At 44.1% G+C, this 27,802-nt stretch overlaps 6 protein-coding genes across 14 annotated transcripts in view; 4 read left to right on the forward strand and 2 right to left on the reverse strand.

Annotated features, from left to right (window-relative positions):
- Positions 1 to 6: 6 nt before the first annotated feature.
- Gr64a (Gustatory receptor 64a) lies at positions 7 to 3,753 on the reverse strand. Of its 4 annotated transcripts, none has more exons than XM_070208242.1 (8): positions 3,684 to 3,753; positions 1,753 to 2,005; positions 1,356 to 1,547; positions 1,102 to 1,296; positions 870 to 1,045; positions 522 to 802; positions 208 to 460; positions 7 to 142 (listed from the first exon to the last, which is right to left on the reverse strand). In XM_070208242.1, exons 2-8 carry the CDS (start codon positions 1,940 to 1,942, stop codon positions 53 to 55), a joined length of 1,377 nt encoding a protein of 458 aa, XP_070064343.1. In that variant the 5' UTR covers positions 1,943 to 2,005; positions 3,684 to 3,753; the 3' UTR covers positions 7 to 52. The 4 variants fall into 4 exon arrangements, with proteins under 4 accessions (XP_070064343.1, XP_070064342.1, XP_070064341.1 ...); XM_070208241.1 differs by lacking the exon at positions 3,684 to 3,753 and adding an exon at positions 3,294 to 3,378; XM_070208240.1 differs by lacking the exon at positions 3,684 to 3,753 and adding an exon at positions 2,343 to 2,438 and having other exon boundaries at positions 1,753 to 2,220.
- Positions 2,136 to 4,318, forward strand: Gr61a (Gustatory receptor 61a). Its single transcript, XM_070207872.1, has 8 exons — positions 2,136 to 2,304; positions 2,359 to 2,550; positions 2,847 to 3,041; positions 3,098 to 3,264; positions 3,327 to 3,449; positions 3,512 to 3,666; positions 3,727 to 3,979; positions 4,037 to 4,318. Exons 1-8 carry the CDS (start codon positions 2,136 to 2,138, stop codon positions 4,124 to 4,126), a joined length of 1,344 nt encoding a protein of 447 aa, XP_070063973.1. The 3' UTR covers positions 4,127 to 4,318.
- Positions 4,319 to 5,076: 758 nt separating this feature from the next.
- On the forward strand, positions 5,077 to 12,113 carry Cep290 (Centrosomal protein 290kDa). Its single transcript, XM_002047744.4, has 13 exons — positions 5,077 to 5,525; positions 5,581 to 5,754; positions 5,821 to 6,234; positions 6,289 to 6,875; positions 6,931 to 7,172; positions 7,250 to 8,314; positions 8,377 to 8,530; positions 8,792 to 9,478; positions 9,537 to 10,172; positions 10,270 to 10,402; positions 10,464 to 11,497; positions 11,556 to 11,874; positions 11,931 to 12,113. Exons 1-13 carry the CDS (start codon positions 5,232 to 5,234, stop codon positions 12,111 to 12,113), a joined length of 5,922 nt encoding a protein of 1,973 aa, XP_002047780.1. The 5' UTR covers positions 5,077 to 5,231.
- Positions 12,114 to 12,436: 323 nt separating this feature from the next.
- Positions 12,437 to 13,645, forward strand: Dci (Dodecenoyl-CoA delta-isomerase). Of its 2 annotated transcripts, none has more exons than XM_070208243.1 (3): positions 12,437 to 12,608; positions 12,660 to 13,123; positions 13,182 to 13,645. In XM_070208243.1, exons 2-3 carry the CDS (start codon positions 12,731 to 12,733, stop codon positions 13,569 to 13,571), a joined length of 783 nt encoding a protein of 260 aa, XP_070064344.1. In that variant the 5' UTR covers positions 12,437 to 12,608; positions 12,660 to 12,730; the 3' UTR covers positions 13,572 to 13,645. The 2 variants fall into 2 exon arrangements, with proteins under 2 accessions (XP_070064344.1, XP_002047781.1); XM_002047745.4 differs by having other exon boundaries at positions 12,438 to 12,608; positions 12,676 to 13,123.
- Positions 13,646 to 14,179: 534 nt separating this feature from the next.
- Usp10 (ubiquitin specific protease 10) overlaps positions 14,180 to 27,802 on the forward strand; it is a 30,408-nt gene continuing 16,785 nt past the window's right edge. The window contains exons 1-4 of the mRNA XM_070208559.1: positions 14,180 to 14,560; positions 17,306 to 17,909; positions 18,015 to 18,860; positions 18,915 to 19,149. Of these exons, the coding sequence (XP_070064660.1) occupies positions 17,451 to 17,909; positions 18,015 to 18,860; positions 18,915 to 19,149 (1,540 nt within the window). The 5' untranslated portion in view covers positions 14,180 to 14,560; positions 17,306 to 17,450. The remainder of the gene's footprint in view (positions 14,561 to 17,305; positions 17,910 to 18,014; positions 18,861 to 18,914; positions 19,150 to 27,802) is intronic.
- On the reverse strand, positions 20,222 to 27,635 carry LOC6623510 (monocarboxylate transporter 14). Of its 5 annotated transcripts, none has more exons than XR_011416483.1 (2): positions 20,768 to 27,635; positions 20,222 to 20,698 (listed from the first exon to the last, which is right to left on the reverse strand). XR_011416483.1 is itself a non-coding variant. In XM_032435162.2 (2 exons), exon 2 carries the CDS (start codon positions 26,238 to 26,240, stop codon positions 23,763 to 23,765), a length of 2,478 nt encoding a protein of 825 aa, XP_032291053.1. In that variant the 5' UTR covers positions 26,241 to 26,772; positions 27,438 to 27,635; the 3' UTR covers positions 20,222 to 23,762. The 5 variants fall into 5 exon arrangements, 2 of the variants coding, with proteins under 2 accessions (XP_032291053.1, XP_070064662.1); XR_011416481.1 differs by having other exon boundaries at positions 20,222 to 20,704; XR_011416482.1 differs by having other exon boundaries at positions 20,222 to 20,704; positions 20,764 to 27,635.

A 27,802-nucleotide genomic window follows, 5' to 3' on the forward strand; every position in this document is an offset into this window, starting at 1 on the left:
TTGTGGGCAACTGTCAGCCGGCATGACAAATTATAATTGTTGTTGCCATTTTTCAGGCGCACAAGGGCAACAAGCCTTTGCGACGGTTGGGTTCATCGAATTGCAACAACACCAGCTCATAGGTAACTATAGTGCCTGCCATCTAAATAGAGGGGAGCCAGGTATTGTTAGCACAAAATAATTGTAAGACTTTGCACCAATACGCACCCCAAAAAGTAGCCTGCGTGTTAGAAAATAAAATTTCTTGCCGGACAGTGCCACCGTTTGCGTGGACATTTGAAATATCAGGCGTTCCACCTCCACACACCAATTCCTGCTGGAGACACGACGCAGCACGGTCAGGGCAGTCTTGGATTCATCATTGATGGTGGCAGCTGTAAGAAACACACAAGCTGTGCGGCCCACCAAATACAGCACGGAGTACCAGAAGTACACATAATTGATGGGCCAACGCAATTTGCTAGAAGAAAAACCTACTCTTAGGACATTCCTCGTCTACTAAGCTGGATGGAAACACTCACTTGAATATGTTGAGCAGCTGACAGCATATAAAATATAAGTTATTCGCACAGGATAATAGAATGATGCTGGACAGAACATTATCCACACGCTCCAGTAGCTCACACATGCGTACATAGTGTTCGCGTATTTCGATAAATGTGCTCTCCGGCACCTGATTCTCTTGCTCCAGACGGCAAATACGCTTCGAAATTTGCTCAAAGCGATAGGCCAAGGCCTTGCTGATCATCATGATAAAAAGATCCATGTAGTTCCATATAAAAGTGCAGGTGCCATTTACCAGCTATAGCATATGAGAGACAGTAATCTATTTGTATAGAAAATTTTACAACAAAAAACATACAAATTACCAGAATATAGACAGCTATGAAACGACTATAGGGCAGCACTTGGAACACATATATATAGTTGTTTTTTATATAATCGTCAAAGGATGCGACTGCTGTACTATTGTGAGTCATCGAACAGATGTGTATGCGTTGTTGGTAGCTTACAATAGCAGAGGTAAGATACAAACCATGCTCAACTGGAATCGAAACAGTTGATTGTCAAATTGTCAATTAGCCTTAGCCAAGTTCTTACCCATCGACATCGCTATAATGATGAGAGCCGGTTGTCGCACACGCTGATTGAGGTTTCTCTTGAGCACCTCATAGGGTGGCTTGGTAAAGACCAACTCCTGGCGCGTCCAGTAGCGTATAAGTGGAGGCCAATGACGCGCCAAATCTATGAATAAAATGCAAGCGCACTGTACACAGGTGAAAAACACCTGGCCCACTATACAAAATTGGTATTGGCATTAGTTTTTTGTCAACTTGTCACCGGCTAATACCAACCAAAGTTGTTCGCTGTAACGCCAATCCTTAGCAAGTGCTTCAGCATGCCAAGTGTCAGCACCGAGCAGGCTGCCATGAAGACCAGCGCCGTAATCATTTGCAGAGATTTGAATCGGAAACGCACATGACGCGGACTGGGGTTCCATATGCCAGTTAGAGGCATTAGCGCAAAACACTGACCCACCAACATGACTGTAAAATAGGAATTAAAAACCTGATAAAGGATAATGTTATCAGTAGACACCTGCCAGAATGGCAGACAATATTTTGGATCTATCCTTAGCGGAGCTCCAACTACTTAGCACAGCCGGCGGCGATCGACGGATAAGTTCTTTCCACATTTGCAAACGAGCATAAGTAGTCTGTATATCGTAATTTAGAACATAGTTTTACTTACTGGGATAAACAGCGCGATGAAATATTTCTAGATTAGCATAATCTGTTGGCTTCTCGCATCTGATAACATTGAAATCGAAATTCCCCACGTCTGTTTGCTTGGTTGGGGAATTTTCATCCACCTGTTTCGGGTTTTTGGCGAACATGTGCCGCAATTTCCAACCTAGCTGTCCTTCCATGTTGCTAGCCATTTGGACACTGAACCGGAGCGCCTGCGTCTATGCACGACACCAGTTTAAAATGTGCTGGTCACACTGCAAAAGGAAATTACAGGTAAAAAAAAACCCCAGTTATCTCACGTGTGTGGGCGTCCGTTGTTGTAAACAATAATTAGAAGTTGGTGGGAAAAGCAGCTATCAACTCGGCAATCAGAACTCAGTCAACATGCGGCAAGCTGCGGGTAAACATTCTTTTCAACGGAATCCAAACATTTTAAGTTTACAGAAGGCCAAGCGACGGCGGCAACGTGCTGCAATTGATCAAAAATGGCGCTGTGCTAGTAATGTTCAGGACTTGGAGCAACTGGATACGTTTCATCGTGCCATAAGGCCATGTAGGTAGAATTTCTAGCATCTAAATGGGATATCTTACTTCTGTCATTTCACAGATTTGTGCCTGGCTCAGGTTTTTGGCATGATGCCCTTAGCAAATGTGCTAAGCCCTAATCCTCAGATGGTCACATTTCAATTACGTTCTTCTGGCACGTGCTTTTCGCTGATCTTTCTACTGCTGGGTGGTGTGAAGACAATCCGTTTAGCAACAAAACTCTTTCAAGGCGGCATTAATGCTAAGAATATTGGTAAGATAGAATACACTTTATTGAAGCTAATAGATTAGAGTTTGTTTAATGTAATCAGAATATTAAATATCATGAAAATCGCATAGAAAGGCTCTCTTGGTAGATGGAAGACATAATGTGTACTCTAGCTATACACAGACTTTATGAACTGACTAGCAAAGCCTCATTTTGATATGACATTATGAAAATCGCATAGAGAGGCTACATTAAAGAGAGCTAAGGAGCGCCTCTCTGCTACTTTTTAGAAATAGTACAAAATGCATTTTTTAATCTAATATTTTTATTGGCTTCCACAGTGGGCGTCGTATTTTTTAGCAGCGGAATGATAATCTGTATGAATTTCATTTGCTTGGCGCGTTGCTGGACCCGCTTAATAGTGCCCTGGACCGGTATAGATATTATAATGCTTTTCCCACCCTATGCAACAACGAAACATAGCCTACGCCGTAAACTACTTATTACTGGTTGTTCGTTGGGTTGCCTGACGTTGGGTAAGTTTCAATTTGGCCAGCATTTAAACTTCTTTCAACTTTTGTTACTTTTATAGCTGAGCATTTCCTATATTATGCATCCAACTATTATAATTATCGCATGCAAATTATGCATTGTCAGACGAACATAACGGATATACCATTCAGTGGGTATATGAAGAGGGAATTTGCGGATATTTTTGAAATGTTGCCCTACAATCCCATCTTTATATTTTATGCGTTTGTAGGTGTAACTTTAATATGGGTTCTTACGTGAAACTTATGTAAGTTGGTTTTCAATTTCAGTTTTTGAATGGCACCTTCACATTCATTTGGAATTTTATGGATATGTTTATAATTTTGATAAGCATTGGCTTGGCCGAACGCTTTCAACAGTTGGCAAACCGAGTTTTGGCTCTCGCATATCAAGTATGAGCTGTTCTATATGATATTCCAAACATTTTCTTTGACCTTTCTCGTTATTCTTTCAGCATGTGCCTGATGCTGTGTGGCATGAAATACGCATGCATCACATACTCTTATGTGAACTTATGGATCTGGTTGAGACCAATATATCGCATATTGTCTTGCTCTCCTGTTTAAATAACATTTACTTTATATGCAATAAGTTATTAACTATTTTTACGTAAGCTATTTACTCACAGTCATTCTCGGAGTTATTCTTAGTTTCGAATATGTTTTACAGCAAACTACGCTATCCCGTCAATTATGCATATTTCTGGTATAGTTTGCTTTTTTTGCTGGGCCGCACCTGCGCCGTTTTTTTGTGCGCCTCCAGAATCCACGAAGCCTCGTTACTGCCCCTCACGGTGCTGTCTATGGTGCCCAGAGATTATTGGACCGAGGAAGTACAGCGTTTTAGCCATCAGCTAAGGAGTCAGTATATAGGTCTCTCCGGCTTGGGTCTTTTCCATCTGACACGCAGAAGCTTCTTTGGAGTGAGTTTCGCTCTTAATTGCTTTTCTTTTGTTTTGATTATATTGTTATCCATTTAGATGATGACCACGCTCGTGTACTATGAGTTTATGCTATTGCAACTGGATGCCAAGAGCAACAAGAATGATCTACCCGCTTTGTGTGTCTGAAATGAAATGTCAGTAGTTAGAAAATTGTTTTAAAATTACAGAAAAGCCGCCTATATTCGGGACAACGAACAAAATAACCTTATAGATATATAATAAGATCCTAAAAACAGAGGCTAGCATTAATAGAAATATATCTATGTATATATAGAGGCGGAAACGTCTTACTTTAAGCGTCACATAATGTTATATTATTATTATTATTATTATTATTCCATTTTGTATTATTATTAAATTATTTCATGAATCTTTTGCTTATATCCTAATTATGAGTTTAGCTTTAAAGATTTCCAGTGTCGAGCTAATAAAGGTCTGCTGTTATCCCAGCTGGCACTTAAAATATTATTTCAATTTTCGGGAATTGCGGGCAAGTGCGACTGTTCACATTGTGGGGGAATCCACAAATTGGGGGTAACCGAAGTCGTTTGCCATTAGTTTCAATTATTTGGACAAATGTAAATCTGACAACTGTACAGCGATTGTTACGCCAACTCAACGAGCTGTCAGAGAGCGGGCGGACGAGCACCCGAAGAACAAAGGAAGCGTCAGGTCTAACAGTTTCTAATTCGAAATGGTTTTTCAATTCGCGCATTGCTTTGACACTGACACTTTGCCAATTAACACTTTCCTGGTTACCTGCAATTGTTTATTGCCACGCCACCGCCCCCCCCCCCCCTTCCCACTGGGGCAGGGCATTGCCCATTTGTGGGGTGGCAATTATCCTGTCAAAAAAACTTTATACACACATGCATAGAACAACCGAAGCTGGTAGCAAAACAAAATGCCAACAAAAACAAACGCTGGTGATTACCAGTCGCCGGCACCCCCGTTTCCGTTCCAGCACGTGAGTCAGTCGGCGTTGTCGGCGCGGCCAACCCCGTGACTCGGAGCCAACGCCAGAGCCGAGAGCGGGTTTGTTTTGACCGAGCTGTCATGACAACGGCTGGCACAAGCATTGAAAAAAAAAAAAAGAACGTAGAAAAATGAAAAGCGAGCGCTTTGAGCACTTTGCAGCAAATCAGAAATTTTCACTCGCTCAGAACGCAACGAACCGCCAAAACGCACGCAAGCTGCACGAGACGAGAGTTGGATACAGGCATGAGCCAGCATGGAGATACCAGAGACTGTATCTGTGCGAAGGTTTCGCGAGTTCAGTGCTCGACAAAAGCACGAGCTATACGAGACGCTGCTGGAGCTGGCGGAGACGATAGAGGAGCTGCCCAAGCGGTCGCTGCGCAAGACACTGGAGCTGACCCTGGCCGTCTTGGAGTACAAAGGTCAGCTGGCGCAGAAATACGAGCAGGGCGGTGAGCGACGTTTGCAGGATGAAAACGAGAAGCTAAAGCGCATGGTCCAGAAGCTAGAGAATGAACGAGATGCCCTAAAGCAGAAGAACAAGGAGGTGAGTCTTGGAATCAACAAGAGCCGAAACATTTTATCAAAATACATTTAAACAGTTGGGCGTGGAGATCAAGCAGCAGCAGCAACAGCTGCAGCAGGCTGCCCAGCAGGCTGAGGCCAGTGACAAAGACTCTTCGGATCCTTTGTCCGAGCTGGACAAGCAGGAGCATCTGCTGCACAACATCGATACCAAAAACAAGCACATTAAACGGCTGCTGCGGGAAATCGAGGTAAGGGATTTGGTCTAACCGTTGATTTGGTTTTTTTTTACCCGATTTCCAACATTGTTTCTGCAGACTCTGCAAAATCAGAATATCGCCCAGTCGAAGACCATAGTGATGCACGAGCAGGAGCTGCAGCAGATCAGAACGAACCTGCTGCAGATCTCGCAGGACATTGCCCAAGTGGAGCAGGAACGGAAATCGCTGATGCTGCGCGAGCAGCAACAGGGTTTGGAAATAGCGCGACTTGAGGGCAACATAACCTTCTTGGAGGATGAGCGCGAAAAGCAGGAGCTAGAAATGCGACAATTCTTGGATAAGTATGAAAGCCAAGTGCTCAGCTGGAAGCAGCTGTTAGACCAAAAGGATAAGGAACTCGAACAGTTGCATAAGAAAACAGAGCAGACGACATCAGGCCAAAGCACGCTGGAATCCACTTCCAGCAGCAAACAGAGTCCGCAAGACGATGAGCTGATTAATATGCGACATGTAGGTGCCCATGTCTCTCCACTTTCTACCTCTCTAATAATTTGAATCTTCCAGCTGCTGGAATTACGTGAAAAACGCATTGAAACGCTTGAGGACAAACTGAAATCCATGACGGATGAGATGGTGAGCTCCACCAAGGTTATGAATCAGTTGTGCGTGCAGCACGAGGGCGCAAAAAATCCTCAAAAACCGCGTGCCTGCTGCCAGCTAGTTGAGGAGCGTCTGCGCGTGGCCAACGCCCGGTCGCAGCAGCTATCCGAGCTGCTCGACAGCTCCGAGCAGGACAATGTGCTCAAGGCCAAGCAGGCGCTGCACGCCCTCAATGCCTTGGAGGCGTATAAACGTGGCGAGGATGGCCTCGTGCCGGCTCTGCGCCGTTGCTCCGGGCTCGAGCAAAAGCTGGCCGAGCGGGATAAGCAGCTGCGCAACTACACCCAGGAACTGAATGCCATGCACGAGCTGGAACAGGAGAATGCTGTGCTGCGCAAAAGGCTTAACATACCTGACGATGTTGTTGTCCTATCCAAGCAAGTGCGAGCCAAGCAGCGCAACAAGGACAAGCACATTGAGAGGTTAACGCTTAAGCTGCGCACCTCCGAGGAGCTTCGACTGCAATTAAAGCTGGATAAGTGTGAGCTGCGGTGAGTCCATGATGAGACCATGTCCATGTCCTTTACTTCAGCTAACAATTTATAGACGCAAGCTGCTGGAACTGCAGAACAGAGAACAACCCCAGAGGCTGGACGAGTCACTGCATCAGCCCAGTGAAGTTGGCGAGTTGCCTCCAAGTGCGACGCTAGACAATTCGCCACGTCGCGGCCAGGGTGACGGTGCTGCCAGCTCCGAACTGCAAACCAAATACGAGGATGTGTTGGCCGAGAACGAAACGCTGCGCATGGGCATGTATGAGATACTGGAGAAGCTGCGGGAATACGATGGTAGGTTAACGCTAGAAAGTAGAGCAAAGCATTCATATGCTGCATGGATTAAATGTTATACTCTTAAACTGTTAAAGCTACCTCGGAGCACATCACCATAGATTCGGAGCTGTTGCGTCGTCTCATTGAAGCACTGCCCAGTGGCTCAGCCATGCCGCATCTTCACAGCCAGCTGCAGGTGCCGATGGCACGCGAGGAGGCACTGTGCCAGTTGTTGCAGCAAAATGCCAATGATTCGGAAACCGGCGAGTTGTCCTCGGTGCACAGCATGCGAGATGTATCTGAAATGCCGGAGGAACAGACGGATATAATTGTTATTGATTCGGCCACGCGACCCACTACACCGAATGATGTATCCGAAGGACTACAGTTGCCCGTCATTACGGAGCAGGAGCTGGAAAAATCTAGGCCTGGTTCCGCCGAGCTAGCGGAGCTGACCATTCTGCGCAAGCACTACGATGAACTGCGTCTGCATATGTCCGCCGATGGCAACGAGCTGATACGTTGCAATCAAGAGCTGCACGAACAAATGATCAGCCTGGAGAAGCAGCTGCAAGAGCAGAGCAGATCCTATAGCTACATGCGCGACGATTACGATCAGCTGATGTCCGACTTTAAGCGACGGGAACTAGGTCACATTGAGAACACAGCGGACCTACAAAAACAATTGGAACAGCTGAAGTCCGAGCTGGCTGCCAAGTGCGATCAATTGAGCACAGTGCAGCGAACGCATCTATGCACGACGGAGGAACGACAACAGCTGGAGCAGCGGAATGCCATGCTAAGCATGCAGCTGGCGCAAGCCATGGAACAGCTGCTGGGCGAACTGAAGCTCACGGACGTATGTGCGGATTATGGCATCATTGGAGACAACTATCAGCTGGATTATGTGACGGCTGCGGAGTTTGAGCAACAGCGTCAGACACTGGCCACTTGGCAGGCTCAGCAGGCGGAACTGCAGCGGGAGAACAAACAGCTCGAGGGTCTGCTGCAGGTGGCCAATGCGCAGATACAGTCGCAGCAGAAGCTGCTCAACGAAATAACCGATAACCACATCAATTTGCGTCATCTGGTGTCGGATCTACAGAGCAGCTCCAACGACAAGCTAGTTCTAGCCAAAATGCAGCGTGACTTGGACACAGGTGGATGATGCTTCGCATAAACAGAGACAGTTCTTATTTGATCCATTTGCATTATTTTACAGCCAAAGCGGAAACTGCTCGCTTGGAAATGGAACGCAGGCGTTTGCAGCAGGACGTGGAGAATTTAAATGCCCAATTGCAGGCAGCGGAGCGTCTGGCGGCACAGACGCAACAGGACTTCCAGCTGGAACGAAACAACAGCGATATTAAGCAGAAGTAAGTCAATATGGGGTTTGGATTGGGTTAAGATGTGACAAATTGAAAAAAAAAAGCAGCTTAAAAACTGAGAGAACTAGTTATAAATAGATACAGACAGACGGGCATGTCTCGGATGTTGATAATGATCTAGAATATATACACTATATGGGCTCGGAGATATCGCAACATTATAACACCCTATAATACCTCTAAAAGTAGGGAGCCTATCTTGTTGCCTTTTAGTCAAGTGTTTTATCTTGTAAATACTTTTGCTTGCAGATTCTTGCAGCGTTCACTGTTTACCCTCAAGGAGAAATATGCCAAATTTACACCCTTGATCTTCCTTACCAATTTTGTGTTCGCTCATCAGAAATTTAATAAGCTTGTAAGGGAACAGCAGCAGGTGGAACAGTCTGGCGACAGCTCGGCGCTTGTAGAGCACGTGCTGCAGACGGTGCTGTCAAAAATGTCTCCCAACGAGGACAATTCCCAGCAACTGATTAAGCTTATCAAATCGGAGACACAGACCCGGTTGCTGGAACAGCGCTGCGAGAGTCTGCAGGCCAGGCAGGCGGAGCTCCAACAGGAGCTGACTGAGCTGCGTTTACAGCATGCCGCCGAGTCGGAGCACTGGCAAACAATCGAGGCGTTGTTTGGACAGCCAAACAGAGAGCGTACAGAAGCGGTGAGCGTCGATGTGGCTACCAATACGGAGGCAGCAGCACCAGTGCCTGCCATGCGGCGCACAGCACAGTTAATAGACCGGCAGTCCTCGCCAATTGGATCACCGAAAAGGCGCTTATCCAGCCACGATACGACCACACAAACTGAGGATGCCGCAGTGCAGTTGCTGGAGACGGCAGTCCAAACAAATGGCAATAAAACACAACAGCAGCAGCATCAAGGTGTGCAAACGGCGCAGGAATATCGCAAGGATGATGAGGAGCTGCAACAAATGCGAACAGAGTAAGTTATTTAAAAGATTTTGACTGGGCATTCTATAACTTGATACCTTTTGGAGCAGTTTGCAGGCAGCGAACCAGCGCATTGAGGAGCTGGGCAAACAGCTGGAGACGACCAATGCCGGTAGTGAATCCGATAGTCAACACAGCGGCGTTGTGGAGAAGACCATTCTCTCCTTTCACACGCTCCTACTGGAGAAGGATCAGTCCATACAAAAGTATCAGGACCTGCTGCAAACAGAAAGGGAACAATGTCAGCAACTTGTCACAAAGCAAACAGCTGAGAATGAAACATTAAAGGCCACGGTTAACAATTTGAATTTCAACATCAAGACCAAAGATCTGGAAATCTTGGATCTGAAAGCCAAACTTGAACTGCACAAGCCGCCTGGCGCTGTCGGTGCCCAGACAAGTGAGAATTCCCTCAACGAACTGACCGATGAAAGGATTGAGGAAATGTTTGAGCACAGCTCCGTGGATAGAAGTCCGCAGCAGCAAGATCTGGAGACGATTGAGCAACAGGCCTCTGTAGTTGTAGCTGGCGACGAGGCAGCGGGCGAGCAAGAGAAGCAGGATACAGAGGAACTTAAGGAGCTGCCCACCCTGCTCAAACAAATCAAAGAGTTTAAGGACAAGCTGAGCTACTGCGAACAGAGTCTGGTGACACGCGAGGAGGAAGTGGAAATACTGAGGGAAAAGTGAGTCCTTAACTAAGCTCTAAAAGAAAGAAAAGTTTTTATTATATTTATCATACAAATGCTTTAAATTTAACTTACCTTTACTTTTACTCAACAGATTAAAACTCTGCCAGGATCGCGAGAAATGCATGGAGAGCACTAGCAATCCTGAGCTTGAGCAGCTGCGGGTCTTCCTGGAGGAGAAGGACAAACACATACGTGATCTAATGGACACGCTTAAGAGCTTCCATGTCTGTATATTCAAGATTATTTCCAAGTGTGATTCACTCCACGTCTTATTCCTTTTCACAGGACGATCAACAGCGATATATCAATGACACTTCCAACTACTCGGCGGATCAGATCGCAAAACTGGCGGCCGATCTGAATCGTATCGAGGCCACCAACAAGATCTATCACACCCAAATGGAGGCACTGCGTCGCCAGCTGGCCAATGTCACACAGCGCGAGAAACAGGCGCGCGATTTGAGCCAATCACTGCGCCAGCAGCTGCTGAAGCGTCCGGTGGTATCCATCAAAACGGAACTAAATGCGCGCGTTAAGAACGAGAATCTGCAGAAACGCATACAGCAGCTGGAGTTGGATCTGGAAGAGTCGCGTGCACAGCTGCAGCGCCAGCAAACCCTGCTGGAGGCCAAGCGCACGCGTAGCGCCAATGAGGTGGGCCTCTGGGAGAAGCAGAAGCGCTGGCAGCAGCAGGCCGACAAGTTTAAGAGCAAGCTTGACGAGACGGAGTTGGCGCTGGACAAGACGCGCACGCTGCTTCAGGCGGCGCGCACAACAATAGCCCGTCTAGAGAAGGACAAACATCTGCTTGAGTCAAAGTTGGGCAAGGGTGGAACAGGAGGCACAACGACGACAACAACAACAGCTAGTGTTAATGCCCACAATACTTTGAAATGTTGTCGTGCTCCGTCCTGCCCCAATCTGCAGCATGTGGGCGCGGCAAAGTTTACGCCCTCCCCGTCGGAGAGTCCGGAAACGTATACGGGTCCGAGCAGCGAGTGCAGCTCGCCGGCACACAATCAATCACAACCGAATTCCGGTCATCACAGTTTCTATGAGCAAGGCCAATCGGAGTTGATAGAGGCACTCAAGGCGCGCATTGAGATGCAGCAGCGCAAGATCATTGCCATGGAGCTGGAGGGACGTGGTAGTAATGCGTTGACAACCGAACTGGAGAAGCTGCAGGAACGCTGTCAAGCGTTGGAGGCGCAGAATATACGCCTGGAAGCCCGCAATTTGCAATTACAGCTGGACACGGATCTTCTGCGACAGGGCGATAGCAGCGACCGACTACAAAAACGCATCAAGCATCTGGAGGAGTAAGTGCAGCGCATATATCCTGCCCAAATCTATTGCTTAAGCTCGATTACCTTTCAGCTACATCCTTGCACTCAAGGAGGAGATGGCACGCACCGAGTCACGCCGTGATTTGTGCAAGTGCAGCGGCCTCAAGGTCAACACGCATCAGGGCCAGTCCGCGGAGCACACGATTCTCTCGCTGCGCAATCTGGTGGAGAAGTTGCGTTCGGAGAACAAGTTCCTAAAAGATGGCCGAAATTCCACAGAGTCGCGTAGCTCAACTGACTCGTTGTCAGCAGCGTCGGAGCTGGCGCGTCTCCAGCAGATGCACGCGGATGCGTTGGAAAAAATCGCTGCACTGCAGCAAGAACTTAAACAGCGCAGCAGTAGTGGAAAGGTAGCGTATTAATAATAACATAAGGCAATCTAATTTATATTCACTCACTTAACCAGGAGGAGGAGTTGAAATACATTAAGGAACAGCTGCTGAAGAAGACCCAGTTATTGCAAAAAGCAAAAGTTCTGCTGACCCGCGCCGCTGCCAAGGAGAAGGTGCTGCGAGAGCAGCTGTCGGTTTGGAAGCGCAAATGCTCAGAGCTGCAGAATGTGCCCGTGATTGATGAAATTAGCGAATAGCCTTAGTCTTAAGTTAAATGTTGTACAAAATGTAAGCAATAAGAAGGTAAACGCTAGTTAATAATGTCTTAAATTCAAATTGTTTTTGTATGGCGTTGCCAACCTGCAAAGCTGTGCCTAATATTAAATGGTAACGCCCTAACGTCCGCTACATTGCAGTGCCCAATCGATTTTTTAAAACAACGATTAATGCTAGTAAAAACAGTTGTTAATTTAAAATTATGGCTTATAGCGTTGCCAGACCATTCGCTTGCACTTTAGCACATAATCTCGTGACGTCAGAGGCTCACAGTTGCTCTGAGACGGCAGCAACTTGTCGACCTTACTTAATATAACCTGCGGACATACCATTTTATTGGACGAGGCATAAAATAAGCTCAGCTATTAAATCTCGATTAGATTTGTATACATGTGTTAATGGACTTCGCTCTCAGTTAAAAAAAAACCGTTGTGTTGCACAAATGCAAAGTACAAGAGTATAGAAAAAGCCCTGCTGTGAGTTATATTGCATATTGAATATCACTATTATATTTTATTATTATCAAGTTTCTTTACAATGCAGAATAACCAAATCAATTGATATCTTACCGGTGACCTTTGAAAAGCGTAAACAAAGAATGCCGTACGAAGGTTATAAGAACCTACTCGTCCAGAAGGAGGGCAAAATTCTGGTTATCAAATTTAATAATCCTCGAAAGAAAAATTGTATAAATTACAATGGTTACAAAGAACTGACGCGTGTTTTGGGCGCCGTCAACGAGGATGAAGGCGTCACAATTGTTGTGTTTACCGGTGTTGGTGATTTCTTTACGGCAGGGAATGATTTGTCCCAGAGTTCTGAGATCAGCGACATGGATGCCTACTTCAAGGAATCGAACGCAACATTCAAAGCCATGGTCAACAGTTTTATAAATTGCACGAAGCTCATCTTTTCGCTGGTCAATGGACCGGCCATTGGCATAGGCGCCACCATTGTGGGGCTCAGCGATGTGGCCTGGTGTGCCGAGGAGGTTTGGCAACAAGTTGTTGTCTCGAGTCTTAATTTAACCAGTTGCTGCTTCTTTTCAGGCCTATTTCCTGACACCCTTCAGCAAACTGGGTCTTGTGCCAGAGGCCTGCTCCAGCTTTATGTTCCCACTGATCATGGGTCGATCAAAGGCTACTGAGATGCTGGTGCTAAATGAGAAACTTTCCGCCCAGGAAGCATACCATTTCCAGTTTGTTTCACGCATCTTTAAACTAAGCGAATTGGAGTCCGTGGTATGGCCAAAGATTCGCCAGTATGCTGAACTGCCTCCCAATTCGATGCGGGAGTGCAAGCGCCTTATTCAGCTAGGATTGCGGGAAAATCTAGTTCGTGCCAATGATGCGGAGTGTGAAGCGCTGCTCAGGCGTATGTACGACGATGAATGTATGCAAGCTATAATCAATTTTGCCATGCGCAAGTCAAAGCTTTAATTTGATGTATTCTACAAATGTATTTTACTCTGTAAATAAATATGAATTTCCTATTTTGTATTAGGTACATTGTAGCTCATCACATTTAACAATCTAATTGGACCAATACCTAATATATCGATACATGAACACGGTCACACTGAAAGTGGACAATTTTTCTAAATATCTTTCAGAGCCCAATGTAAAACGGCAGATTTGCAATAAAAGCATAGGAAAACAATAGCAACAATAGCTTTTATCGTGAAAAAATACATTTTTAGTATCAGAGTCCACATGTGTTATCGATTTATTCTTGAATTACATAGTCATCGAGCATCTGTTATTTGTCTGTTATTGTGCACTACCTCTGGAACAGCAATTTGAGACTGCGTGTGGAGCTAACTAACAGCTGTTAATTTTAAACTCGAATCTGTGTCGCTGTTCTTAAACAACTATTTAAACAACCTTGCATTCAAATAAAAGAAAAGTTTGGTTTTTAGCCTTGAAATAGCACATACACAACCAGTATAGAAACCGTTTTGCAGGAAAAATATTGATCACGCTGTTATTTAACAGTTTGAGAGAATGTTAATATTTAGTCGCTGTTAAACTTGCTGTTGGTTAACAGGTCACACTGTCACCACTAGTAAAAGAAAAGAAATAAAAGAATTTTTTGTTGCACATGCAAATAAAATAATTAAGTGTTTGTGCAAGCGCTAACAATTTGTATAATACATATTTTCATACTAGTGCGTGTGCGGGTGGCGCAAGCAGGGAGCAACAGTGTTAATTAGATCAGCAGCCGACGCGACTAAAGCGTAGTGGAAAAATTGCCTGCAGAATTCGTCGTGTCATTAAGTAAAAAAAAAAAAAGTGCCGCGGCAAGTGAAACTTAAACGCGAATTATTCATTGGCAGCAGCCGCCAGTCGCTCTGTCAAAAGGCCGCCCGCACGCATAAAACATGAAAGATTTGCTACAGAACTGAATTACGATTGGCTGACCATTAAAGGTAAGTCACCGCACACTTATTTTCTTGCCCTAGTGTTGCTGCCCGTTCGCCCCCAACCCCTCGTTGCGGCACATTCCGCCGCGCTCTCTTTTTGCCGTCAACGTGGTGTTCGCTTCGTTGCGTTCGGTCGCTGACGCCGCCATTGGACATTGGAATGCGTGCATTTACATGCTTAAATTACGCAGTCTATACGAATTAGCTAGAATTTCGACATTTATTAAAAGCGTCGTCTACAGGCTGTAACTTTATTACTTTTTTTTCCCCAGTTGAGTGACGTAGTGCGCTGCCTGTTGTACAGGTGTGTGTATGTGTGTGTGTGTGTGTGTATATATATATGTATATCTGAATAGTTGTGGGTGTATTTGTGTGTCAAACGTTAGCCAATAATTTTTTTTTTTGCCAGCCGGCTTAAAGCGTGGACATGCAAAATCGTATTGTTTTGAATTATATATTTTTGACACATGAATGCCAGTTTTGTCCGTAGAAGGGTCTTGCGGGGCTGTCACCCCACCCGGTACAGTATGGCCACACTCTTTTATTTATTTATTTATTTATTTATTAATGGTCGACAAAACGAGTGTCTTCCTCATTATTCAAAAGGTTGTACAATATAAGTATATTCTAAAAGCCTAGTTAAAGGATACAATTTTCTAAATAGCATCACCGACCGATGGAGGTGTTTTATTTGCCAGTCCGGCCAGCTGTGCCCCTTTTCACAGCTAATTTTGTCAGTGACGCTATTAGAGCCTACATCTAAGCAGAAGGTTGTAAGTAGGAAAAAAGTGATCTCAAGTGAAATTAAAAATAATCTTAATTTGCTAAATTAATAAAGAAAATACAATAAATAGGAAAAAAGAAAGTAAGAAAATTGTTAATAAAGTAAAGCAATGTAAGTTAGATAAAGAGTGTTAAGTGGATAGGACAAAGAGAAAAGTATTGGGAAATCACCGACACGGTGGGGGAAAATTTTTCAGCCTGTCCGGCTAGCTATGCCCCTGCTCGTAGCTGGGAATGGTCAGCGACTTCCCGAAGGTATCCTGAAAGCAACGATTTTATTAGGGGTAGAGACAGTTCGGTAGAGAAAACGTGATGCAAACTATTATAATTTTTACATAGCACGCGAAAAGAATTGTGCATAGCGTAATCAGTTGTGCACGTAGATAGTAATAAGGGGCGATAATTTCTGGTTGGTCTAGCCGGAACAGAGAATTGAAGACGCCCTAGCAGAAAAGGAGAATCAATGTCGCCAATAATCAACTTATGTAGAAGGACAACACCGAGAATTGTCCTACGGTTGATTAACGACGGAAGGTTGAGAAGAAGCAGTCTGCTGGAGTAGGACGGCAACCGAAGATTAGGGTCCCAATTTAAACCTCGTAAGGCAAAAAGCAGAAATTGCTTCTGAACAGATTCAATACGATCCTGGCTGTTGATATACTGTGGAGACCAGATGCAAGAGCAGTATTCAAGGATAGGGCGAACAAGAGAGATGTACAGAAGTTTTGTTATAAAAGGATCGTTAAACTCTTTAGACCATCGTTTAATGAATCCAAGTACACCTTTTGCCTCATTAACAATGGTATCTATATGAAGATTGAAACAGAGTTTAGAATCAAAAATAACGCCAAGATCCTTAACTGTTAGTATACGTTGCAAAGGGATATTGTCGATTGTATAACTAACAAGATAAGGTGTAGTACGATTAAAAGTCATAAACATACACTTTGAACAATTTAGATGCAATTGATTGGCCGAACACCAAAGTTGCATAGCGTTCAAATCGTCTTGTAGACGAGAATGATGTAGGGGGTTAGTGTATGATAGAAAAAGTTTGACATCGTCCGCATACATGAGTACACGGGCATGTGATATAACAGAAGGAAGATCATTTATAAAAAGTGTAAAGAGTAAAGGTCCAAGATGACTACCTTGAGGAACACCAGAAGTAACGTGAACCCTTTTAGAGGTAGTCAACCTCAGTATTACTCTTTGGGTCCTACCTTTTAAATAAGAATTAATCCAAAGTAAAAGGGACAGAGGGAAACCTATTCGGTCAAGTTTAAAAAGTAAGATGTCATGGTGCACAGAGTCAAACGCCTTACTGAAGTCAGTGTAAATGACATCAGTTTGCATTTTCGAAAGGAAAGCATCATTTACCAAGGAAGTAAACTCAAGCAGATTGGTCGTAGTTGACCGATTCTTTACGAATCCATGTTGAACAGGGGAAACAACTGATTTGCAGAAATGCTGCAAATTCGAAGTGATTATTTTTTCAAATAATTTAGGAATAGCAGACAGTTTTGCAATGCCCCTGTAATTTTGTATATCAGACTTCCCACCTTTCTTGTGAAGAGGAATGATATAAGATTCTTTCCAAAGAGATGGAAAGACAGAAGTTTCAAGGGATAGATTAAAAAGCTTTAGCAATGGATAGAAAAGGGAAGAACTGCACTCCTTGAGTAGACAACTAGGAATATTGTCCGGCCCAGGAGAGTAAGAAGATTTTAGAGAGTTTATAGCTAATAGGAGAGAGGAGTGTGAAATAATGGGGGGAGGTATAGGTAGGAGGTATATTCTCGCTCTCTCTTGCACTTGCTCTCGGTGTTTATTTGCCTTTTTGTATTTTGTGCTTCTTGCTGGGGCCCGACAGCTGTGCGGTGTTGCCAGATGTTTTGCGGTTGCCTCGACCTAACCTCAATTTTTGGCGCTTCGTTTGCTAACATTTTTCTTTTTGTTGTTTCACAGTAAAAACTTCAATGTTTGGCGTTTGTAGTGTTCATGTGCTGTGCATATCCTGAGATACGTTCAGAAACGCCAAAACCAATTAAATTGCACCGACAGTCGTCAGAGTTGTCAACTGCGTTGCAAGTGTAGCGCAGTCGTTCCAATTATGGCGCAGCAAACGCAGCCGGTTGCACAGCAGCAGCAGCAGCAGCAGCAACCACAGCAGCAGCAGCAGCAACAACCGCCGCCAGCAGCGACGCCTGTGTCCACACCAACGACGCCACAGCCGCCGCCCATTAACAATACCAACAACAGCATTGTTTCACCATCCAACAACAACAACAACAACGGTAGCACACTGTCTGCTGTGCCCGTTTACAATCAACAGCCACAAAATCTGCATATGCCCGCTGCGTATGGAGCACATCATCCGCACATGTCGCAAGGCGCTCATGGTCCTGTGTTCCATCATTCTGCGATGATACCAGCGCCCATACCCAACAATGTTTTTGTGAACAATGTGACCGCCAATGTGAATCTCCACGGCTGGCCGCATACCTATATGCCAGGGGGAGGTGCACCACCTCATTATGTGAGTGCACATGGCGAGCTGCCACCGGAGCAGGTGAGTTTGGGACCCGCTAGTCTGAAATTATAATTGACTTAATCCATCTGGCGGGGCTAAACAAGTGTTATTAAATAAATTTATTTTTTACTGTTTGCTTTGCAGGGCAATCCGTTAATGCAACAGTTGCCGCCAATCCCGCTCCACCAGGTTAATCCGAATGGGCACATTCCGTCCGGTATGGGTGGACGCGGTCGTGGACGTGGCCGTGGACGCGGCGGTGGTGGACAACGTCGCAATGATTATCACGGACAGCGACACATGCAACAGCAGCTGCAGTTGCAACCCCCACAGCAGCAGCTACCACCAGAGAGCGCAAGCCCCGCGCCAAGCTCCATGCAATTACAGCCGGAACAGATGGGTCAGCAATTGGCACCACCACCGCCGGCAGAGGCACAATTGCAGCCAATGTCCTACTATGCGCCGCATCCGTACGCTGGATATGGCGGTTATCAGGCGGCATACTTTGCGCCGCATCATGGCCCAATACAAGCTCCGCCAAATGCAGCAGCTGCTGCACATCAGGCCACGGGCACACCTCTGTTTATTTCACCAATGCCACTGTACAACGGAGCACAGATGTACAACTATATGGGCGGCTATTTCTATCAGCAAGTGCTGCCGCAGTCGGAGTATCAGTACGTGTCCGACGACGGTGGCCAAGCCCAGGGCGCCGTTGTCGATGAGCGTCAGGCGCAGCTGTGGCATCCAGCACATATGTATGCCGAAGAATATCCGGAAGTGGCGCAAGCGAATGGCGATGAACTCAACCACAATAGTTCCTCGCTGGCCTCCTCCGAAACGTCCAGCATGTTGAGTCCCAACTATCCCATTTACGATTCCCAGCAAATACACGAGATGCAGCAGCAAATGGGTGTTATGCAGATCTACGATGATGGTCAGCTGGCGCCTCTACAGGCAATGCATCCAGTAGCCGGTCCAGTGCCACAGGTAGGCACATAACTCGCATATCAATTTGTCTTCATTAACTCTTTACTATTCTAGTATGATGACGAACTATCGGACTGTGGGGCTGCGCCCGTTGGTGCCATACCTGTCGCTTGGACACTGCCTGATGCTCCGCCGCCGACAATGCTGGTGCAGGCAGCCCCTCCACATCATATCATTCAACCGCAGCCTCAGCCAGCAATTTGTATCGAACAGCAGCAGCAGCAGCAGCTGCCAGCTCATCCTCCTCAAACGGAAACACCCACCCCACAAGTCCCACAGGAAGCATTGGGTAAGTGCCACAAATTGATTATTTTTACTGATAAGCTGCATTTCATACGTGGGGCCTTTTTCGATACCACCGGATAACAGATAATAATTTTTTTTTGTATTTATATAATGATTTCCCCCGAATGATGAACGATTTGCGATAGCCTTCGTTAGGTATATTATCAATTTTGATTTAATCAGGCATGTCTCCAGTGACTTTTATGTGTCTGAATGAAAATTCAAATTACTTCATAGACTGTTTTTCAAATGAAATGAATATTCATGTCATGGGATAGCATTCCGGACAAGTAATGTGATTATTTAAATGCGCATTGATAAAGAACCTTCTAAAGATTCGATAAAACAGTGAACATTTATGAAAATTGTTTATTTTCAATACTCGTATTCTTTGTTTATGTCTCAACTTGCAAAAGTCGTATGAGACAGATACTATGAATATGCCAACAGATTAACATAAAGTTCGCAGTGTTAATTTTCAAAAAAGGGCATTCCGTTTGTTTATATAAAAAGCAAGTTATCTATCGCAACAATTCGTTTACAAATTTTAATTAATATCATATTTTAATTAAAAAATGAATTTGAATGAATTTCCTTTTGTTACTTTCGAGTTCCTTATGTTTTAAGTTCAAGGCAAAATTCGATGCGTTTTGATATTGTCCCTTAAATAACTAGTCGTGTTTGTCATATGCCATTTGTGCTGACTTATTTCTTCTGGCGCTAGGGGTTCACAGTTGCGTTTGTGTCAGGTGTACCTAAAACATCACATGATACGTGTATGGGACGTTGCTGTGACGCCTTCCAGTTTTTTTCTTTTCTGAATGCCCCATTTTTTAGAGGGTATTATAATTATGTCGCAAAATGTGCAACGCATAGAAGACAATGTCATCGACACCATCAAATATAAAGTATATATAATCAGCCGAGTGGATATAGCCATGTATGTCTGTGTGTGTTTTAAATGCAAACTACTTCTCATTTTGTTATTCATTTTTTTTATCAGCCAAATCGGAGCTCTTTATTTTATAGGTGATATCGGACCGATCGGTCATTAATTATGTTTTTGTATGAACAGCTTAAATATCAGTGAAAAACTAGCTACATCGGACTAGTATTGGCAGAATCAGTAACAAAATGAAATTGTATGAAAAACTTTTAAAATATTGTAAAATCACTTGCCTATTTACGGAACGAGTTTTTGTACGAAAAACTTTTCTGCCTTCTAAGATATCGTGACCAAATCAACAATTATAAGCTACCATTCTCCTTATTTTCCTGTCCCCTTCAAATCGGACGACTTTATTATATGGAACCAATAGGCAAAGACGGAAACAAAGCTTGCGTATATAACACCATGTCATATGTCCTCAAGGGTATTTAAAGTTCGTTGTGCCGATAGTTAGCTATTCTTTCTTGTTGTTTTTTATACTTTTGTTTAATTGCTGTGGCTGCTCTTTCGGTGCGAATTATTAATGTTGTTGCTAGGCGCTTGTTGTGAGCTGTCTCGATTCAATTGGTTCTGGCCAAGTGCTTGTAATGTCTGCCATAAGGAACTGCAGCTAGGGCAAAAGCTCTTAACAGGTGTTTGGTTTATTGTCGAGACAGCGTTTTGACATACATACATGTATATGTATAGTTCTCGACGACTATCCGTTTCTGTCACTAATCAGCTGTGCAAGTGGACGACGTCGCTCTCTGTTTGTGCTTTGTTCTTGTTTTGTATTCTTCAAGCTTATCAATCGGCAGTCTTTGTATACAGTGGTCATAATACGTCAACGTCGTGCTCCACTTACTGTTGCAATTGTGGCGCATGTGCATTTTTATAGGCTACACACACTTCTCAAATCGGGTATAGCATGCGCTTGTCTTGCGCTTTACAACACTTCAAATTTGCTTGTTGAAGCTAAATTTCTTTATCGAGTGTTGGATAATGTGCGAAATACTTTTGCTTGGGGAACAACACTTTTGAAAATTTGACTCGTATAAAGTTTAATATATAAACTCAAGGAATTGATTTTTCGTGAAATTTTTGGACACATATACGTCAACTAAAGTTTTAGTTCTCGCAAGTTTTATAATTGTAATACAAAACATTCCATAGTACATTTTTAGTCAAATTCATATCTAAATTATTTCTTTTATCAAACATTTTGCTTACCAAACGTCTTCGTAATTCGCTTTGAAATTTTTTAAGCTTTCTGTTGCTAATTTTCTTTGGGCCTTTGCTCCGTTTTGCCCACTGGTCATTTGTGTGGCGCCCGGTTTAGTGTTGCCTTTCGCCTTATCAAACACAGTCATTGACATTTTTGTTGGCCACTGGCCACTGACTGCTCGGCATGTGGAAGAGTGAGGCACAGCGAACCGATGTGGATCACACCACATATATACATGGCTCATATATACTTATTATGCACTCGGCTCGGCCCAAAGTTAAATTGATAGCTGGGCTGTCCAGTTGGGTGTGTAAGTGTGTGAGAGTGTGTTTACCCTGTTAAAAGGCTGAAATGTCTAAACGGCCATTCTGTTGTTATTTTCGCAGCACTTGGCGTCCGCGACTTTGTCAATACTTTGATATCATGAGGAGTGTGTGCACAGATAGATTGATATATGCCATAAAGTAATCGTAACTGTTTTCGCAATGCTAGCGTTTTTACGGGGCTCTCATAATTCGTAATGCTCATTTAAACGCTATTTATTGATTTGGCTAATCTTGTTGGCCAGTGTTGCGACTGGGTTTTGATCGGGCTGCGATTTCTAGGCACACAACACACACCAACACTCATTATCCAGAGTACTCGTATTTTGAGTACAAGGTAATATGATAAGGCTTCAACAAAATTATTATCTGAACTTTGATCGATGATTTTTAGAGCTTTGGACATTACCGCTACTCTCCAATCGTATAAAAGATACCATTTTATCCAATTAGCGTGTAACTTACCGGTTGTATAACGCTTGAAAGTATAACACTTGTTTTTCAAGTTCTCAAAATATATGTGAAAAAAATTATTTATTTTCATTTTTTTTTTGCTTTTGTTTTTCTAACATTTATTGTTCTGCTTTGCTTTGTGTTTGCATATTTTTTTTCATATTTTCTTTTTTTTTTCTCATTTTGCTTTGCATAGCTCAGCGCTCAATAATTCTTTGATGCGTATAACAGTTTTATTTGGTTATCAATTAGGAGCATGTGTAAGTGTGTGTAAATGGTGTAAAACTGCATTTGTTGCTCTTTATATGTGGTATACACTATACATTTGATTAGCTTTAAAATATATATATATATATAACACATTTATATGTATATTTTGTTTGTAGTTTTAATTCTTGTGTATAACAAAACGCACAAGCCTTTAAAAATTTGTTTTGTCATGGACTTGTCTGAATATTTTGCATAAAATGTTTTGCCATAAAATGTTTCATTTGTTTTTTTTTTTGTTTGTTTACGGTTTTAAGCTACATTATTAGTTAAAATTGAAAACAATTTCATATATTCTTTTTTTTTTTTGAGTTTTTTCTTTAAAATAAGTTTTATTACAAAATTTATTAGATTAGCATTGTTGTGTGTTTTTTGTTTTTTGTTTAATAGTTGTTGCTCCTCTTCTAATTTGCTTACAAGTTTATCGCTTTACCTTCTTTCTATACATACGAAAAAATAACTAACTACTACCATAGAAAGGTTGACATTTGTTTGTTTTATATTTCTTCTGCTATTTCCTACTTGGTTTTTTCCTACTACAACTATGCCGTATGACACATTAAAAAACTTGCGGTATAACAACGAATGCACAACAACAGTTATTAGCAGTAATAATATATAGATCGAGAGTTATTATGATACATATAACAAATACAGTAGCAATAATAATAATAATAATAGTAATGGTACATAATAGTATTTTAAAAATCGTAAAATTTAACAGACAAATAATAAAAATAGTTTACAATCTAATTGCTTTTGCAGTTGTTGCTATTGTTGTATAACAGTTGAAACTATAATCAATCAGATTTTATCAAAGTTTTTAGTTACTGTTGTTGTTCTTTTTTGTTTTTGTTTTGCTTTTATGAGCGTGTAACTATTATTATTACTTTTTTCCTTTTCTATATATATATATATATTTGTATGTATATAGCTAATATTTATATATGGCAGCAGAGCTCTGCTACAATCTTATCGAAGCTAAGCCAAGTTTTCTTGAATTTCCTTTTTGCCATCAAGCAAATCTATAACATATGTATATAATTAGTTGTATGTATATTGAATAGTTGCTTAGGCATAGTTTCGGTATCGGTATCGTTATATACATATATACTGTATATATATGCGCTTTTTGTATATAGTTTTCTTTGTGTGCTCTCTTTACAATACTTTTCGCTTTGGACCTGGACCTGGGCCTGCCCCTGCCTGAACTGTTGCGCTCATTTTTGCTCTCCTGCTGCTACTTCCTCGGCTCTGCTGTGCTCCTGTGCTCCTGCTTCGATCTGGCTCTTCTTTGTATATGTTGCTAGAAAAATATCTCTTATTCATACGCTTTCATTCTTACATTCCGCTTCAATCTCTCTCTTCAATTTATTTATATTATTTGTTTGTGTTTCTGCTTTGTTTTAAATTCTTGTTGCTTAGAGCTTTGATTCCGTTGTTGTTAATGACTTCTGTTGCGTGGCGGGGAATTGCTGTGGCGGCTCCTCCTTCTGTGGACTGGCCAGAGTTCTGATGATCTTGGGCACAATGGTGATTGGTTGATCCTCATCCTCCTCCTCGGCATCCTCGCCCTGCTCCTCATCGATGGGCGTCAGCGTCTCGGGATGCACTGGCGTCTCATCCGAGCTACTAAAGCGTTTCATACAGGGCGCCATAAAGCTGGTGATGGTGGACAAGGCGAACAGTCCACCTGCCATGTAGAAGGGCAGATCATAGGTATGGGTTAGATCATAGATGAAGCCCGCCAGCGGTGTGCCAATCAGTGCAGCAAATCCTCTGAACAATATAAGCAGGCCAAAGGCGTTCGTTAGCTTGTCCAGGCCCAGCAGATCCACCAAAATAATTGACGTTAGCGAAATGTAGCCGGAAATGGCGATTCCAAAGGCGATTGACATAGCTATATAGGCGCTATAGCTGTAGCATAGTGGAGTCAATGTGACGGCCACCGTCGAGATCAGCAGGCAGATGTTGTTGAGCAGCAGCGAATTGACCTGTGGCAGATCCGCCACCCAGCCGCAGGCCACACGTCCCACGGTGTTGGTGATGCCAATGATGGATAGCAGCATTGACGCATCGTTCCTGTCTATGCCATGCTCCTTGGCCGCATCGACCAGGTAGACAAACGGTACATATAATCCAGCCATGCCGAATACATTGGATACGCCCATTAGCATAAAGACGGGATCCTTGAGTAGGCTCACATCCAACATGGTGTTCACAACAGATTTAACCGAATCGGGTATGCACAGGCACGGGCACAGATCGTACTCCTCACGATGCTTATCCGCCTCCGCCAGTGGATCCAAGCGCATGCTCTGCATGCTCTTCTCGTACTTGGTCAGCGACAGTACAGAGTTGCGATAGTTTGTGAGCGACTTCTGGGATTGATATTGAGGCAGATTTGTGACGGAGCCGGAGTAGAAGATGTCCTTGCGTGACATGGGACGCACCATGCGTCCGCCACTGCCGCTTGAGCTGCCTTGACGCTGGGATAGCGACAATTTTGAGGTATTGAAGTCGGCGCCGGCGCCCGCTTCGATGTCTGCGCGAGAGGAGGCACGTATGGCTGCCAGCGAGGGCTGGTAACGTTCACTGCCGGATGTTTTGCGGACGCGGCTAAAAGATGGCACCGAACCGTTTTTGGGAAGACTTTGGTGATCGCCAGCGAGAAAGGCGGGCTGGGATGCATTGCGTATCATCGCATCCTGCGACTGATATGGACTGTGCTCGTTCTCCGAGTTGCGTTGCGATCGGCGACCAGATCGCGTGGACAGTTGACCATTGCTATCGGCAGCGCCATTGTTTGGAGGGGATTGAGCATTCAGTTCCACCACCTTGGATTCGGTGATGGTGGGCAGCGTTGAGACCGGATGCAGTCCGCCAGATTGCTGGGCCAGCAGCTCCAGATTTAGGCTGGAATGGACACCAGGATCGGCATTCAGTGGCAATTTTAACTTACGCTCCATGGTGCCGTCGGGCAACTGGACCATGAAATGTGAGCCCGCAAACGAGCCGCGTTCTAGCTGCATCTGCTTCTCCTCGTACATGCGCTGCATCAGTGGCTTCACCTTCTTCTTTTTGGGATAGGTTAGCGGCCGCATCATGGCGCCAAAGATGGCACAATTGAGTATCAGTCCAGCGAAAATGAGCAGCGCATTCTTCCAGCCATACTCATCCAGCAAGTAGGTGGCCAGTGGAGCAAAGGCGAATGTGCCAAAGCCCGAGCCGCACACGGCAATGCCCGTGGCCAGAGAACGCTTCGTCTCAAAGTAGTATCCCACGGCCACCACAGCGGGCAAATAGATCATGCCGAAACCAAAGCCGCCCATGACGCCATAGGTGGCCATAAGCATGCTGACGGATCCGCTGAACGTGCTCAACACAAAGGCGATGCAGGCAATGATGCTGCCAGCGATGCAAACGGCACGGCAGCCATATTTATTGGCCAGGGCGGAGACGATGGGACCGGCGCTCAGATAGACGCCAGATAGAAGACTGCCCACCCAGGCGACGGTGCCTTTGCCCTCATGAAAATAGGCGACAAACTCATTCAGGAATATGCCAAAGGTATACGCGATGCCATCGACGATCATGTTGCACATGAAGCTGGCGAAGCAAATGACCCAGCCGTAGCCACCGTCCGGCGGTGGCGGCAATTCGCCGTACACGCTAACCTCATCATCATCATCTCCATCTCCATCTCCATCTCCATCTTCGTCATCGTTTTCCTCCTCATCGTTGTCATCATCGGGACTGTTATAGTTCTGGTCGGAGGTCAGGCGTGCCGCTTCCTCGCAGGCTAATTCGCTGTCGGTTCGATCAAATTTGCGCAGGCGTGCCGCCGAGTTGCCAACGGCAGCTGCCGTGGAACCAGCATTGCTATTAGTGTCCACCATAATTGTGTTTTACTGTTGATTTTGAGTTGCTTTTAATAAGCCGTTAGTTTTCTAAGCGCACACTCTTTGCTTTTGCTTTTTAACTTCGGAACTTTAAGTTCGGAACAAAATTTCTTTTAATTGCAATTTCGTTTTTCACTTGCGCGCGCCCACACGCTCGCCCCCGCCAACAGTTGCAGAGGGAGTCTCAGTCGTCGAATTGTCTGTTATGCGTGGCCGAAGTGTCGCGCTCGGCGCCGTTGCGAGTTATGCGAGCCCTAGAACGGCCGCTGTCGACGTCGCTGTTGCTGCTGCTGCTGCTGCTTTTGCTGCTGCTGCTGCTGCTGCTGCTACTGTGTTTTATCTTTGCGCGCGCTCAGCATTTAATGCGCTCTCTGCTACTCCCACACTCTACAATGGCTTTGGCGCTTTGCCGCTCTTTAGTTCTGCTCTCACGGAGTCAGTGGCGAAGGTTTAGTTGCCGTTATATGGGTTGTGTGCGTGTGTTGTTATTGTTAAATTGTTGTTACTCAAAGTTCTTATGCATTATCGACTGAGAGAAAAAGGAGAGAGAGAGAGAGAGAGCGCAACTATATATGGAAATATTTTAATTTATTAAATATTTGTGGATTTTTGCTATTTGTCACGTTGTGTTGTGCTTGTGCATGAGTTTGTTTTTATATATAATTTTTTTTTTGTTTTAATTTTCTTTACTTGTATATTTTTGCATTGGATACAGCTGACTGACCAAAGTAAAAATTGTATTTTTGTTATTGTTGCGGCATTGCAAATTTTGGCTGCACTTTGTTTTTGTCTTTGACTTTGCACTCATTCGTTTTGCTATACTCTTGCTTTTGGGGCTAGTAGTACATGCTGCTGCCTTTATGTATGGCACATTTTTGCATTGATGCCCGCCGCCGCTGCCGCCGCCGCGACCACTGCTTTTTGGGGGTGCTGTACGTACTCGGCGTCGACGTCGCTGTTGGCGCTGTCGATAATGGCAATGCAATTGTATAATTTGTGAAGCATTGAAATTTGATTGTTAAATTTGTATTAAATCGAAATTCTTAGCGTCAGCAGAAAACAGAAAAACTTTGGCTGTCGACGGCCCCGCAACGTGTGATCGATAAAAGCTGAACTGAACGAAACAAACAGGCCGAACAGCAACAACAAATCCAGCAGAACCAACAACACAAGTGCACACGAAACTTGGCTTACGTGTTTTACACTCTGCTACACGAACTGCAAATGACGCTGAGCTGCAGCTTACAACATAGCTTGAACTGAAGTTTGATAAATTTATATATATATATATTTTTTTTTTTTAAATATATTTTCTGGGTGTATACAATATTTTTTTTTCTTTGTGCGCCGCGAGAGATACTAACAAAAAGCACCACACACAGACTTTATCGTCGTCACTGCTGCGCTGTTCGATATAAAATGAAAATTCGTCGTAACCAACAAACGACTGAAACCGACCGACGGGGCAGCTAGAACTGTTATACTACGATATACAAAACAGCCAGCGACAAATGTGAACGCAAACGCAATACAAAACGCAACAACTACATATAACCTCA

The sequence above is a fragment of the Drosophila virilis genome, chromosome 3 (assembly GCF_030788295.1).
Source record: "Drosophila virilis strain 15010-1051.87 chromosome 3, Dvir_AGI_RSII-ME, whole genome shotgun sequence".
Lineage (NCBI taxonomy): Eukaryota > Metazoa > Arthropoda > Insecta > Diptera > Drosophilidae > Drosophila > Drosophila virilis.